At 37.1% G+C, this 14,855-nt stretch overlaps 4 protein-coding genes and 1 pseudogene across 5 annotated transcripts; 1 reads left to right on the top strand and 4 right to left on the bottom strand.

Annotated features, from left to right (window-relative positions):
• Nucleotides 1–282: 282 nt before the first annotated feature.
• On the bottom strand, nt 283–2,439 carry LOC106292832 (TATA-box-binding protein 1). Its single transcript, XM_013728490.1, has 10 exons — nt 2,206–2,439; nt 1,828–1,914; nt 1,664–1,751; nt 1,381–1,452; nt 1,239–1,289; nt 1,124–1,168; nt 942–1,034; nt 742–843; nt 564–637; nt 283–477 (listed from the first exon to the last, which is right to left on the bottom strand). Coding segments are annotated over exons 2-10 (603 nt in total). The 5' UTR covers nt 1,905–1,914; nt 2,206–2,439; the 3' UTR covers nt 283–476.
• Nucleotides 2,440–2,617: 178 nt separating this feature from the next.
• Nucleotides 2,618–3,869, bottom strand: LOC106292838 (annotated as a pseudogene).
• Nucleotides 3,870–4,255: 386 nt separating this feature from the next.
• Nucleotides 4,256–5,889, bottom strand: LOC106343690 (E3 ubiquitin-protein ligase RING1). 2 transcript variants are annotated; one of them, XM_013782977.1, is made up of 2 exons: nt 5,673–5,889; nt 4,256–5,454 (listed from the first exon to the last, which is right to left on the bottom strand). In XM_013782977.1, the coding sequence occupies exon 2, from the start codon at nt 5,427–5,429 to the stop codon at nt 4,491–4,493; it is 939 nt and encodes a 312-aa protein (XP_013638431.1). In that variant the 5' UTR covers nt 5,430–5,454; nt 5,673–5,889; the 3' UTR covers nt 4,256–4,490. The 2 variants fall into 2 exon arrangements, with proteins under 2 accessions (XP_013638431.1, XP_013638432.1); XM_013782978.1 differs by having other exon boundaries at nt 5,774–5,876.
• A 1,166-nt stretch (nt 5,890–7,055) lies between these two features.
• On the bottom strand, nt 7,056–9,341 carry LOC106292671. Its single transcript, XM_013728309.1, has 5 exons — nt 9,043–9,341; nt 8,718–8,911; nt 8,110–8,533; nt 7,559–7,706; nt 7,056–7,350 (listed from the first exon to the last, which is right to left on the bottom strand). The coding sequence occupies exons 1-4, from the start codon at nt 9,133–9,135 to the stop codon at nt 7,572–7,574; spliced, it is 846 nt and encodes a 281-aa protein (XP_013583763.1). The 5' UTR covers nt 9,136–9,341; the 3' UTR covers nt 7,056–7,350; nt 7,559–7,571.
• A 166-nt stretch (nt 9,342–9,507) lies between these two features.
• Nucleotides 9,508–11,824, top strand: LOC106343644. Its single transcript, XM_013782911.1, has 8 exons — nt 9,508–9,751; nt 9,937–10,039; nt 10,116–10,175; nt 10,406–10,468; nt 10,590–10,790; nt 10,873–10,984; nt 11,069–11,280; nt 11,452–11,824. Exons 1-8 carry the CDS (start codon nt 9,639–9,641, stop codon nt 11,542–11,544), a joined length of 957 nt encoding a protein of 318 aa, XP_013638365.1. The 5' UTR covers nt 9,508–9,638; the 3' UTR covers nt 11,545–11,824.
• Nucleotides 11,825–14,855: the final 3,031 nt, after the last annotated feature.

Raw genomic sequence — 14,855 nt, forward strand, 5'->3', positions numbered from 1 at the left:
ATTAATAAAAAAAAAAAAAAAAAAAAAAATAGATTAGGCGGTTAGGCGGCTAAACGGTCATTTAGGTGGTATAGACTGAAAAAATCGGATATCCGATTTTTTTAACCGATTTGGCATAAATTGAAACAGAAAAGTAACACGTAGCGCGCTTAGCCGATTTTTAGAACAGGGCTATATTCTGTCATCATCACTTTTTATATTCCATCTTTGATCTTGGAAGTCCCCAACTTTGCTTATAAAAACGAAACTATGTTGTTGTACTTTTTAACGTGTGAGAATAGACTTGATCTTGGAGCAGAAAAACAACAGAAAAATTGTCTCCATTTGAGTATTTACAATGTTCTATTAGAATCTTAAACAGTAATACAAAAGAACTTCGAGCGCCTTTCGTCAAGGACAAAATTCTCAGCAGGTTAAGCAGCTCCAAGGTGCTAAAACACCACACAACTTAGCTTTGCAAAGCACAATCTCGCCACTCTGTTAAAGTTAAACATGACAATTAGATTCACGCACGTAGATTTTGGAAACATCAACCATTACTGAGAAAGGTGTGGGTTACATACTATTGCTGGATCTTCCTGAACTCTGTGAGGACCGGGTATATATTCTCAAAGGCTTTGTAAGTCTCCTCTCTCATCTGATAGTGAGTAGAGCTCAGGATTTTTATCAGAAGAGCTAGCGAGAGACATAGCATGCAGGAGATTAATCACAAAAACCTAAAGAGAGAGTGAGATTTTTTACCTTGGCTCCAGTGATGACTATCTTGCCAGACACAAAAATTAGTAGCACAATCTTAGGTACTTTCATCCTGTAGATCAACCCTGGAAACAACTCAGGCTCGTACTGGTACATCAATATGAGAGGCAACACACACAATCAGGTTAATTATCAAGTTAAAAACAATGAGGCTGAAGGTTGCAAAAGGTGTTGAGATCACTTACACTTGAGAAAGCGGCGTGAGAGTATGCAAGACCTTCAAGTCTGATAGGGAACTTGACATCACAAGAACCTACTATATTCTGAATCTTGAAATCCTGCACAACAATGTAACCATCATTATATTTGGTACAAGTAACTAAGCCAATCATGTAAGATAGGGATAAGAGGTTGGTAGGATAGGTACCTTGAATTTTGCAGGAAAGCCAAGCTTTTGTACAATCCGAGCATACTAAACAATCAAACATCCCCTATTAGCATAACATGATGTAGTGCAAATAGGTTAGGAGAACGAAAGCTACCTTTCTTGCAGCCATCTTTGAAAAGTATTCACTCTTGGCTCCAGTACAAACCTAAATTTGAGATAAGACACAAAGCAAAATGTAAATGAAATTTGGGATGTATAAGACGTAGGAAAGAAATAGCCATCAAGATATGACTAACCATTTTACCAGAGGCAAAAATTAATGCTGTAGTCTTTGGTTCTCTAATCCGCATGATCACAGCAGCAAAACGCTGTAAAAATGACACACAATAAATCTATTTAAAAAGATAAACTTAGCTATACCCAGCTAGTGTTGCAAAGAACAGATAATATCTTAACTCTAAACCCAAATTAATCAGTACACCAACACGTTTTCAAGATTCGAGAGTATTCAACCTGACAAATCAATTCCAATTTTTAATCGATTATTAAAATAGAATTGTCACTAAGAATGGAAAAGACCTTGGGATTGTATTCAGCATTACGAGCTTGCAAAGCGATGGCTTTAAGATCAAGCTTGCAGTCCAAGTTCACCGTTGACACAATGTTCCTGCAAACAAAACATCCCACGATATGAGATTATCCTATCCACAGGAATAGAGAACATTAAATCATAAGAGACTCACTGAAGAGTAGGCACAATCCCCGAAGGATGCTCGGCAAGGTCCACTGGATTACTCCCTTCCAATCCTTGATCTGTCATTTGCCTCTCTCTAATTTACACAAAAACCAAATCCATACATCAAACTAAAGCAAGTCTCGGACAAGATAACATACTCACTATACACGGTCCAATCAAACCAGAAAAAAAGTACAGTACATGGATCCTATAATCAGATTTGTCTTATTCCAGAACCGGTATAAACCGGATTTAGATTCATCTTCAAAGCAACGACACATTTTCTCTATCCTAATGAAAATCATCTGATTCATCACAGAGAGATTACAAACACAATCATTTCCGACCAATTAAACCCAGGGAAATGAAGGAGAAATGGTCAGACCTTTTAGAGATTCCGACACGAAATCTAGGGTTTCGTGGAGATTTGGCGAAATAAAACGAAGAGGTGAGGCTTTTATATACAGATCTGAAGGATTGGAGAGGGAAAAAAGATTTTGTAAAATGGGTGTTTATATAAAGGGGGAGAGTGATTTGGCTCTCTTTCGTTTCTCTCTTATGTATGAACGAGGAGGAGGTCTTTTTAGATCTGTGAGGAGAGGCTATCGCTTGCGTTTTGGAATTGGCTTAGCTTATCGACATTTATATACTTGTCTAATCCACCCCTGGTCGTCTTGTAATAATGAGGGTGCTTCCGTAAATTTACGGAAGAAGTCTAACATGACGGCTCTCGCGCGTTTATTTACGTGAACGTCCACTTACATTCAGCCACGTCAGCACTCGAAAATAGGCATGCACAGACACGGTGATTTTTGGTTTAATTCGGTTTTCGAAAATAGACCAACACATAACCGGGTTTCAAAAAAAAAAAATTGAACACTAGAAGTAGTGTTTGCAACAACATTACAAGTTCTTGTAAAAATGCTCCTGAGATCATCAAGTTCTCACCGCCATTGTTTCTCCATAAACGATGTCAAAGATCTCGAAAACTCCGACACCAACGAAGCCGTTGACGTCTCCTTCTCCAAGCTCTCCTCATCTCCGTCTCTCCAGAACTTGAGGATAACGAGATTCTCCTCTTCCGTCGACCTCTGAACCAAGATCCTCCACGCGAAGCCTCTCTTCCTCATCATCAAACATATCTCCGCCGGGTAATTCGAAGTCAACGTCACCAGGTAGAACCACCCTTTCTCCGAAAGCAAACGATCAACCACAGGCAACATCCTGTCGATAACGCTCCTCCCATTCTCCCCTCCAGCCCAAGAAGATGCAATACCTTCCATTCCAACTTCGTACTCAGGCGTAGGAACGTAAGGTGGGTTCACCACCATCACGTCGACGGAGCCGGCGAGTCTCTCTTCTAGACAAGAAGCTATGTCCGTGCAGACAATCTCAGCTTTGACTCCGTGTGCTTCGAGAGTTTGGTTTGTTACGCGTGCAGCGATTGGGTTTGTGTCGGTGGCTAGGTAATGAACGGTGGGGAGTTTTGATTTGAGGAGGAGGATGAGGGACGTGATGACGTATCCGCTTCCGCATCCAATCTCCATACAAAGGTTGGGGTTGTGGTTTATAAGGTTGGTTTGGTCAGCGAGTAGTGCGTCGACTAGAGCGAATGAATCATCGCATGGTTCGTACACTTCACGATGCGAGCTTACACGCATGATGTCAGCGATTTCTGGTGGCTTCTCGGACATGACAGCCTACAAGAAACCAGACAGAAAAGCTTATAACTTTGAGAATGTGTGTTCAATATGTCACAAAATAAACAGATTCTATAAGTAAAATCGTTAGAAACATGTATACAATCTGAGATTACTGATGGGTTCGTCCTATAAAAGTAGACTCCTCTCGAAGTTCTAGTAAGATCGGAGATTTGATACATCCAGAGTAAGAAGAGAGTTACTCACTGGAGATTCGAGATTTTCTTGAAACGCCGGTTTTGCTAGTCTTCGAAAGCTTCGATTTTTATCAACTTGATAGGAGCAGTAGAGAAAAATCTCGGACGATAGATCTCCACGAACAAGGAGGCGACGGCGAAGGCGAATGTGACAGGAGAAAAAAAAATGTTGAAAACATGCCCTTAAGTTTTAATAAACTATACTTTAGCCCCAAAATAACATAATCGATCATTCCAATCCCATTTATTGAATAAGGGGCCGTATATGTTTATTAATGGGTCGTCTTACACATACGCGTGTCGTTGCATCATATCAAACAGTTGACCAAAGTCGTTTGTATACACTCAATTCAGTTCTAAAGCTTTTGAGTTTATATACACTCGTTCAGTTCATACCACATTTTTTTTCTAATAATTTTACTCGGTGGTTAAAAAGAACTATAAGATTTCCAAATTACCGCGTGAAGAGCTTTGAAACAATCGTTAGTGCATACATATAAGACAAGATCAAGTCTTCTGCTCAAATAAATCAACTAAATGCACAAGTTTAACTTATTTTATACTTTTTAATGCTGATTATTATAGTAACGAACTGATCGAATCAAAACTCGAAACAATCAGAAAAAAAAAGACTTGAAAATCCAAAAGAAATCCAACTTTCAACAAAACTTGAGAAAACTATGTACTGCAGCCAAAGTAGCATTCAACATTACCACGTATCAGTAAACTAATCACAAACCCTTCACCAAACTGACCCCTCACATTCTGATCCTTTAATCATTAACCGATGGATTGTTCGAACTCGAGTCTACCGACGTTCCATTGTTCTCCATAGAAACATTACTCGACGTCTCCGCATCAGTCTTCGTTTCACCATCATCATCCCCAGTAGGAAGCAAATATCTACACACAGGACACGAGCTGTGAAGCTCAAGCCACGGCAACAAACACTCGCTGTGAAACTTATGCTTACACGGCATCTCTTTCGCCTCAACCCCAATCTCAAAATCATCCAAACACACAGTACACTGCACCAAACCTTCCTCCACCATAACCGTCTCCAACGACTCAACAGCTTCCTTCGTCGCGGGAGGCGTCCCGTACCTGTTGTTAGGATCGTTCTCAGCCAAACGCTGAAGCAACATCTCGAACCCAGGTCCGATGAAATAGTCACCCAAAGATCCAGAAGGAACGGCACTCGCATCGACGGAGTCTTGAATCCTTATCCTCTGGTTAAAGGAGTTTATCAAGACGACAAGCTCGTTATCTTGATTATTATCATCGTTGTTTTCGGATTCAACCGATAACCCGGCTCGGATCCCTTGGAGAAGGTCGAGTATCGCGGCCGAGTGTCTCCTCCTTCTCCTCATGACCTCTTCCAGGTGCCGTTCCAAATCAAACTCTCCATCGTTAATCTGACCATCATCATCGTCATCGTCATCATTGTTGCCATCTTCGTTTTCGACATTAGATTCTGAGGCTCTCTGATTCTGATCATGATCGTTCATCACCCCGAGCAAGATGGGAGCCCAGAGAGACTCAGCAACAGCCTGATGAGGATGATCGCCGGTGGCCTGATCTGGAGTTTCGTCCATTTCTTCGACGAATCCGCTTTGGCAGAAGTTGCAGTTGATTACTTCGCCTTCGATGACTGGATTCACGGATCGAGAGCACATGTGACACCAATACCTAATCGCGTTTGCATCCTCCATAGCCAATCCTTGGTTTCTAATCTATCTGATTCATTCATAGTCAAAAGAAACACACTCAGATTTAACCGAAGGAGAATCACATAACATGCAGAAACGATAATACCCTAGAATCAGAGACTTGACTAAACCAGCCTAAATTTTTCTAATCATCAGCCAAAGTCAATCGAATCAATTCAATGGAAGAAACCCAGAATAGTTAATAGAATCTTGATAATAGGATCGGAATAGGGTTTATTAACTTACCTATTCAAAACCAAAATCAAGCGTTGTCGTATGAATATTCAAAGGGAGACAGACTAGAGGATAAACCCGATGGGAACTCAGAAGAACAAACAATTTTTCACCTCGAAATTTCTGGGTATGCGTCTGAAACGGCTGAAGATCCACGCAGACTATTAACCCCTTTTCATAATTTACTTTTTAATCTAAAATAATCGAATATTATTTAGTCAGACGTGGATAAGTTTCGGAATTTAGGTCAAAGAACTAATGTGCGCACGATGTCATCTCATCTATTTACTAGGCCCAATTAGCTAACATAGTTATTCTATCTAGGACTGTTCAATATGGCAAAACTGAACCGTACCGTACCTAACCGAACCGAAATAGATAATATGATTTGGATTTGGTATATACCATACAAACCGAATGGATATGATTTTTAAAAAACCGTAGGATTTGAATATGGTTCAGTATATAACCGATAAAACCGAATATACCGAATAAAACCGATCAAAAAATAAACTGAAATGCCCAGCCTAGATGTAAGTCCATTGCTAACATAATAATATAATAATTTTTAAAAAAATAAAGCACTTCTTCCATTTGCGTTGCAATTGCGAAATCGTAGTGTGGCATAAAAGTTACGGAATCCCCACTTGCGCAGTTGCTTGTTTGGCAATAGAGCTTTGGTGCAAGGAAGCTCGTCAACTATGACTGCCACACCACCGCTTGTAGGACTAAGTAGAAGGCAAAGATATATTATATCTCTTTTTTATTTTTATTATCAAAATTTTGAGCTTTGATTTTAATTATAGATTTGATTATTTTATTAGATGATAGAAACATTTTTTATTTTTGTTCTTTTATTTAAACTTATAATATTTTTTAATAAATGAATGTGTTGACAACAAGACTCTAAAATTCATATAATATGATCCCAAAATAAAGAATTATGTTTTTTGGTATAAAACCGAATAAACCGAAAACCGACGGTATATAAACCGAACCGAAGCAAATATGGATTTAGAATGGTAGTTATATTTTACTAACCGAAATACCGAAAAACCGAACCGATATCCGGATTGAACACCCCTAATTCTACCTGAGCTAGTGGTTCAGCTTTACGACCCACGCCTAGGTAGGGGTTATACCGTTCGCTTTTGGTTTGATGTGTAACTCCACGTTAATCTGATTTAGTTTTCTTTTGGTTTGGTTTGGTTTGCTGCAATTCCTTATGGCATATGTACGTAGTTTCTTCACTGTTTTCTCGTACGGATTTTATAAAAGTGTCATACCATATACAATCATGTTCATGCTCTCACTTCAGTATCTGGAATAAATATGGTTTTAGGTCTTAACTTTTCAACTGCATTAACTTTAAAAATTATACGAATACCAAATGAATGGATGAAAAAGAGAGATCTTTATTACTAATCCTCCTCCAATGCACCCTCAAAACAATGTAGGTTTCCATATGTACAGAAAAGAATGCTCATGTACATTCCGAGTCCAAATATGTCGACCCCAATTTCTATACAGTAAAAATGAATGATGAAAAGGCAAGTAAAAGACAGTTCTTACTTTGTCACCCAATATCTAAATCTCCTATCTGGATTCCTCAAATTGTAAACAATTATAATGTCCCCTTAGATCGTTGAATGAGTTTGCTCCAGTCAAAAGTTGTGTTGCTGGTGCAAGCCTGCAAAAGTGACACAAGGAGTTGGAAACTCGCCCGCCAGGCAAACGAGAGAAGCTACCTAGAGCAATGCTTGCAAGTAGGAGTATAAATTTACTAACACATGCAACAGATTCACTAGTAAAGGCACCAAAGCTTGCTTTCTATGTGGCTAATATAAAATGTGGTGTCTGCAAAAAAAATCTATCAGAGACAAGGCATGGTAACATACCGGTAGCGGTCATTTAACGTTTGAATCGATGGAGACTAGAATCAAGGGACTCCAAGGATTTGGATAGTGGAGACTTATGTCGAGAGGCTTCTGCAGCTGATAATTGGGATCCTCCGAAAATGTTTTCAGCTGAATGATGTTTCATCACCTACAAAAGGATACACTATAGGCTGAAGACCTTGCTATGACATGTAATTTTTTAGAGTGCTAAGACAAGAGAAACATCACAATATTATGTACTATCAAGGCAAAGGGTGGTCTTGTTTGTTTGTGGCAAACATATTGCATCTAACTAAGAGTGCCAAAATAGCTAAAATACCTAGGCGCTCTCTAGTTAGTTCATCTCTGACTCTACACTGCATCCACTACAGCTTCAAGTTTGTTAATACAGGGTCAGAAATCTCTTTACAAAAGGATTTCAGATCCATTAACGATGATGTTCGCAGGGTAAACGAGCATCAGGGAACCCTGACTGTACAACTCATAACAAGTGGGAAGTCAAACTATAAAGAGTGCATAAACAAGTTTTGAGAAGAAGAGCTAGAACATACATGTGTTGCCTTGGGTGAAGAGAGATTGTTTTGGCCACCATCAAATGGAGGAAACTGGTAGGCTGGTCCGTCGATAGAGTCTTCCAAGATTTCATGAGAACGTGGTCCATTGATAGAGTCTTCCAAAAAATCATCAGAACGTGAACGATGCTCAGCTGTAGTAGAAGGCTCTAACAGGCTAGTTCGTAGATCAGGATCACGTGAACGTTGGCTACCTAAACAAGGAGGATCGACGAAGCTATTTTGTGAATCTGAATCCGATCGACGGGGAAGAGAAGTGTCTACAATGGAAGCTCCCAGCCTATAAATCTGAAACCATAACAGAGAGGAAGACAGCCTCACAACGAACCCAGCGATTTCCATAGCCATTGTGAGTTTCACGGAGAAGATGTAAAGGGCTTTATACATCTCAGATGAAATGTTCCTGCATACACAATTAAATCATCTGTCAATATAAGGAAGTATATGAATGGTGGATCTACAGAACTTGAACAATACATAGCCACAGTGAACAAATTTGCAAACAAAGATATTTAACGATCCATCTTAAACCAGCATCTTTTGTTCATGATCACAGGCAAGTCTGTTTCAAAGATAGTGTGCAATACCAAATCTCACTGGAGAAGAGAATGAGCCATGAGATATCAAGAAGAATGGCGCAGAAAAGAAGAACGGCATAGGTGCGGCCAAGACTCTGGCTATTGCTCTCGATTGCCACAAGCGCAAACAACGCAATCGCCAAATTGATCAGCAGGACTCCATTGTACAACGCCCCTAGTGAACCAACCATCGCGCATCCTATCTGAAACCAAACTGATATTTAGCTGAGTTTCTTGCATTTCTAAATCAAAACGATATTCTACAAACTCAAAACCCTAGGGCCCAAACAGATAGAGGAAAAGCGATAATCAAAAGGAACGAAACGATGATTACCTGAGCGTAGATAAGGATCACGACGACGGATTGGAGCCTAACATAGTCGCGAAGCCAATTACGTACTCGATTTCGCAGCGAGCCACAAAGCATCTTGAAATCTCCTCGTTACTAGTTACTCCGATGTCGTCTCTTCATCGAGAAACGAAAAAATACGACAGTGGCTCGACGATTCCGATGTTGAATTCCAATAATCAGTCGAACGGAGCAATGACGGTTGAGGATTATTCTTTGGCGGGATCGCGTTGGAGAAGAGGAAAGGAATTATATTCTCTTCGCTGGTGGTGAGTTTTTAACGAGTTTTCTGTTTCTTGTTTCAGTGACAGCTACACAAGGAGTAGGAGAAGCCGTGTCTTCGAACTTGGGCCGTGAAGAAAATATAAAAGCCCACTTCGGCCTAAAACACCTGACCGGTTATCTTAACTAAACCAAAACCGGTTTATTGATTTGTTTTTTTCGACGAGAAAACGACGTCGTTAGCTATCGGAGATATGATGATGAGTCTGTCTGTCTGTCCTATTGAAATCTATCGATCCATCGATTTCTTGGAGCGTGATCTCGATTTCTATCTCCGGTGAGATTGTTCGACGACGAAGATGATGAAGATTCAAATTGGTGTGCTGGCGTGTTTGATAGCTCTCTCTGTGATTGAATTCGGATTGGCTTCTGCTAATACCGTTCCTGCTTTCCTCTGGTCTCCACATCTCCAGTTAAGCCTCTCTCTCTCTCTCTATCTATATATCATTATATCATTGTGTAAACTATGGCGTTGACATATTCTAAAATCTCTGCTTCGGATTCAATTTGATAAAAGCCTCTGAGGCTTGGGAACTGGTTTTGATCTGATGTGTGTTGGAACTGGTTTGATTGGTTGATTTTGATTCTCGAAATCAGGCGTGCTAATGGTGAAATGGATGAGGCTGTGAATTATCAGGTGATGTCTGCGAAGGATCTTGTAGGCTCTGTTTTCACACAAGGAGGATGGTCAAACTTTCTGGTATGTTCTTATTATGCGTGTGTTCCTATGATATCAGTTCTCTATCTTACTGTATATCACTTGGTTCTTCTTCTAGTGCTCGGAGAAGAAAGTTGAGCAAGCTGTTGACGTTGCACTTGTGTTCATCGGCAGAGAGGTAAAGAATACTTTCTTTTTATCTATGATATATGAAAGAGCTATCATTTCAAGTTGTGTTATTGAATGAGGGAGGATTTTTTGTTTTAATCTTACCTTAAACGTATCGTTAGGAACGTTTGGTTTGTTATTGTGATATTGTGAAGAAACCTTATGTCTTTAACATTGCAAGAAATGAAGCGTCTCTCTTCTGCATCTTCTTTTACTATTCACATTCTCTTCCTGCTGCAGCTACGGTCTTCTGATGTTTCTTCGAAAAAGAATTCGGACCCTGCCCTTGTTAACACATTGAATGTAAGTGCAGCAAGTTTTGCTTTCTTCCAAGCATATTGCCTTCATAACACACATCTCTGATAAAGTTGTTTTTGCTTTTAACCTACACAATACTTTAACATGTAAATCTTGGTTTCAACAGAATCTGTTTACTGCTTCCAACTTCTCATTGGCATTCCCATATATTGCTGCGCCAGAGGAAGAAAGGATGGAGAGTTTGTTGCTTTCAGGGCTTAAAGAAGCTTGCCCTCACAATGTAGGAGTCAGCAATATTGTGTTCTCTGACTCTTGCCTTGTTGAAGATGGGACAATTCAGAAACTCTCAGACTTGCAGTCTTTCAAAGTAATAATGTGAATTGCTCTTTATGTTTTCGGTTTCATCCCTCTTATTCAACTCCTAATATAACTAGTGAAATAATTGACAGGATCATTTGCTTGCTAGAAGAGAAACAAGGAAAGAAGGAGAGACTGACTTGGTTGTGCTCTGTTCTGAGGGTTCTGAATCAATTAGTGAATCTGGCCAGTCACATTCCGAGCGTAAGTGGAAATATCATTTTACTTCAATGGAATGTTATTATTTGAAAACAAAGAAATTAAGCAATTCTTTGACCTATTATGCAGGTGAAAGCATCTCCGAACTTGTTAGTTCTGTAGAACAATCTGGCAGTAAATACACAGCTCTTTATGTTTCGGATCCTTACTGGTACACATCTTACAAAACTCTCCAAAGGTTTCTAGCTGAAAGTGCTACAGGTAACAGCACCGCTGGAGTTTCCACAACCTGTGATGAACTTTGCAAATTCAAGTCATCACTTTTGGAGGGCATACTAGTGGTGAGAAGTTACTCTCTGTTACGCTTCTGTTTTCATTTGTGAACATCACAAAACTGGCTGCAACTCATCTGACAGACTTTGATTAGGATAAAGCTAATATGATTCTATCTGCTTTCATTAATAGAAAATCCTCTAATATGCCTCTTCCTCGTTGTGATTTTCTTTTTGCAGGGAATCGTTTTTCTTCTCATCCTCATCAGTGGACTTTGTTGTATGGCGGGTATTGACACACCAACTAGATTCGAGACTCCTCAAGATTCTTGAGCAGTTGACCACCTTAAAGAGTCATCCCCACTCTTTTGCTTTGCTTTTGCTTGTGACGGGTCTTTTCTTCTGCATAGTGCGTATGGTGAAAAAGGTATCTCAATGTCGATTGTTACATCTAAAAACAAAAATGGATATGCGATTAAAATCCCCTTGTAACATTTATTCATCTTGTTTGTGAGTCGTTATAAATTAATAATGGAGAACGACTAAAAGAACCAGAGATACACTGGAAGAACACATTCTTTTATAAAGTTTGTTATATTTCTTTTGTCCTTAATTTATACTATTACTTTACTCCTTCCGTTTCCGTTTCATAATAGATGATGTTTTAGAAGATTTTTTGTTATTTCAAAATAGATGATGTTTTGATATTTTTATGTTATTTTTAACTTTATTGAAAACTAAGTAACTTTTGATTTTAGAATGGAGTTCTCACATATCGGTCGTGTCGTACTCACATATCAATTTGGGGATATGGTAATAGATTCCGTGGAATAACTCAGGACACTGACGTCCGTAGTAGAGTCAGAGTGATAGGACATGTTTAGTAGCACTTGTAAAACTGTTTTGGGTTACGAAAACATGAGAAGTAATGATTGAAAAATATTTGCATAGATTTCGTGAATCACTAATAAAATAATAGTTTATTTTGTTATATTTTCTGAATTATTAATAAATGTATAGAGACATTTTTGAACAAAGACTTTCTAAAATTTAAAGAAATGGATAGATTTGTTAATGTGGTATGAAAAACCCGGTTAAGTATCTCATAGATTTCGTGAATCACTAATAAAATAATAGTTTATTTTGTTATATTTTTTGAATTATTAATAAATGTAAAGAGACATTTTTGAACAAAGAGTTTCTAAAATTTAAAGAAATGGATAGATTTGTTAATGTGGTATGAAAAACCCGGTTAAGTATCTCATCATGTATCCCACCTATGTAGCTCTGCAAAGCTGAATCATCAAATTTCAGTATTAAAAAAACATCTAAAGTTAAAGCTCCCTTAGTACAGTGGTTTGACTAAGGATTCATTAATGTTTTTACACCGAACCCAAAAAACACAAATTATGCAGATTATGAAAAAAAAATGTTACAAGAGGTCTTCAACATGGTGCATGGCGTATCATCGAACATGGATCTTAGACGTGCATTCTCATATGATGGTAGAATTGTCGGCTGTAAGATCGTCTATTTAGTATTTTTCATCGTTGTAATAACATAATTAATCACACGTTAAAAAAAAACATCTAAAATGCGTTATTTACTACTATTTCTCTGTGATGACTTGTTTCACGTGAATATTTTCTTACGGTCTATGATTTCGTATTTTTCAAATGTAATATATGCTTGGGTCCTTATGGCTTATGATCCCTGCATGGATTTTCTTTTTTTCATCACACGGATCTATTTGACAAAGTCGTAAGATCGATCTTTAAGATTCTCTGGTTGACCCAATCTCTCCATAAAGAAGAGCATATATAGCGAATAAAAATGAAAATGAGAATTCCATTAATCTTTTTGACATTATTCTTCTCCATTAAAATCAATGTAAAAAGTTATATTAGCATCCTGCATCTATAATCTATACCCACCTTTTGACGGCTTCTTTCTTTTACCACCACATATTTCAATTTTGAAAGCTAAATAAAAGTCCCAGAAATGCATGGAAGAAAAACTCTTTTTGTTGTTTAAAAAATATATATATAAAAATAGACCACAAAGAGAAAAATGACCAAAATGTTTCATTTAATAGGTAAAATGACACTAATACCTAGATATATATAAAAAAAATAATAAAAAAAAATAAAAAAATAAAATTTTTTTTTATAGTTTTAGATTATATGTGTTCAAATTCGGACTTTTTTATAAAAAAACTTTTTTTTGATATTTTTTTTATTTATTTTTTCAAATTTTCTTTTTGTAATTCGAAAATAATTTTTTAAACTATTTTTAAAATTTTTATTTTTAAATTTTTAAATTTTAATATTTATTTTATAAAATTTTAAACTTCAATCTCAAATCTCCACTCCTTAAGTCTAAACCCTAAAGTTTGGATTAGTTAACCCTAGGGGTACAAATTTATATTTACCTTTTTAATGAAATATTTTGGTCATTTTAATCCTTAAAATCTATATTTGTGATAAAAAAATTTTAGTGCTATAGTAGGATATTTCTCTAAAAATATTTTCGACAAAAATTAGTTTTATAGCATAAAAATAATATAGAGGGAAGAGGGAAGAACATGAATCATAGGGGTTTGAGCCTAAAGAGCTGTGAAAATCCCACTGCTCTGCCACTCCACCAACTGACATCACATTGTCACCCATTTTCTTCTTCCTTTTTTCCTAACAAGTATCCATTTTCTTGTTTTTTCTTTTCTGAGCGAACATATCCATTTTCTTGTATATGCACCCCAAAAAATATTTATTACCTGCAATAACAACAAAAATGATAGAACTTGGCAATAATCTGTTTCATTAAGTTACAAAACAAAAAAAAAACAAATCTGTTTCATCTCTTATTTATTCTATATTTCGTGCGTAATTCAGCTAGTGCCTTTTCATTTTTCATTCATATTCTTCTTTTTCTATTCATCAACTATATTTTGGGGGTTAACAAATTAATATATGACATGTTGAAATCATAATAATTAAACAATACTCTGAAAACAATGAAAATGTTAAAAAAAAATGTATGGCCACGCAGGTGATCTACTCTAGAAGGCCTTTTCATCTTTTCGATAACTTTGAGATTCCACGTTCTGATTTGTGTCTGTCTATGTAAATGCACACACATAGATACATATCTTGCTTATTTATTCGTGCCCTTTCGAGTACCTGTCGGGATAATTAGGGGTTCACGTAAATGTTAAGATTCCTTGCTTCTTTTAAGAATTGTTTACGAGAATTTGTCTTTCTTATACATTTTTCTCGTGAGTTATTTTCTTAGTAAGTACTAAAATTAGAAACTTTGGCTCCCATCAACTTACTAAATCCAGGTCGATTTTGTGCAAGTGGGTCTTTCTTCCTCAAACCATGTATAATTGTATTTGTTCAAAGATAGTTTATTTACCTAGACAACCACAACTTTTTACTCTAAAATATACTCCCTCTATTCCAAATATGATGTTTTAGACTAATGTACAATATTAAGAAAATTAATGTTTAGCTAAAAAGTATCATTAAAATATAAATTAAACTTATTTAATCAATTACAAAATATGCTATAAAATATTATTGGTTACATTATTCTTTTAATAAAATTTAAAACTATTTAAAATATGAAAACATCTTACATATTAA

This window comes from Brassica oleracea, chromosome C5 (genome assembly GCF_000695525.1).
Source record: "Brassica oleracea var. oleracea cultivar TO1000 chromosome C5, BOL, whole genome shotgun sequence".
In the NCBI taxonomy this organism is placed as follows: domain Eukaryota; kingdom Viridiplantae; phylum Streptophyta; class Magnoliopsida; order Brassicales; family Brassicaceae; genus Brassica; species Brassica oleracea.

Bases quoted from the DNA above. Each gene is read 5' to 3' on its own strand.
- LOC106292671 (XM_013728309.1), bottom strand. From the start codon at position 9,135: ATGCTTTGTGGCTCGCTGCGAAATCGAGTACGTAATTGGCTTCGCGAC. The intron at 8,534-8,717 runs GTATTGCACACT...TTGTGTATGCAG, and splicing joins CTCTTCTCCAGTGAGATTTG to GAACATTTCATCTGAGATGT. The intron at 7,707-8,109 runs GTATGTTCTAGC...ATCCTTTTGTAG, and splicing joins CTTCACCCAAGGCAACACAT to GTGATGAAACATCATTCAGC.
- LOC106343690 (XM_013782977.1), bottom strand. From the start codon at position 5,429: ATGGAGGATGCAAACGCGATTAGGTATTGGTGTCACATGTGCTCTCGA.
- LOC106343644 (XM_013782911.1), top strand. From the start codon at position 9,639: ATGATGAAGATTCAAATTGGTGTGCTGGCGTGTTTGATAGCTCTCTCT. The intron at 10,040-10,115 runs GTATGTTCTTAT...TTCTTCTTCTAG, and splicing joins GAGGATGGTCAAACTTTCTG to TGCTCGGAGAAGAAAGTTGA. The intron at 10,176-10,405 runs GTAAAGAATACT...TTCCTGCTGCAG, and splicing joins TTGTGTTCATCGGCAGAGAG to CTACGGTCTTCTGATGTTTC.
- LOC106292832 (XM_013728490.1), bottom strand. From the start codon at position 1,904: ATGACAGATCAAGGATTGGAAGGGAGTAATCCAGTGGACCTTGCCGAG. The intron at 844-941 runs GTAAGTGATCTC...TTGATGTACCAG, and splicing joins CTCACGCCGCTTTCTCAAGT to TACGAGCCTGAGTTGTTTCC. The intron at 638-741 runs GTAAAAAATCTC...ACTCACTATCAG, and splicing joins TAGTCATCACTGGAGCCAAG to ATGAGAGAGGAGACTTACAA.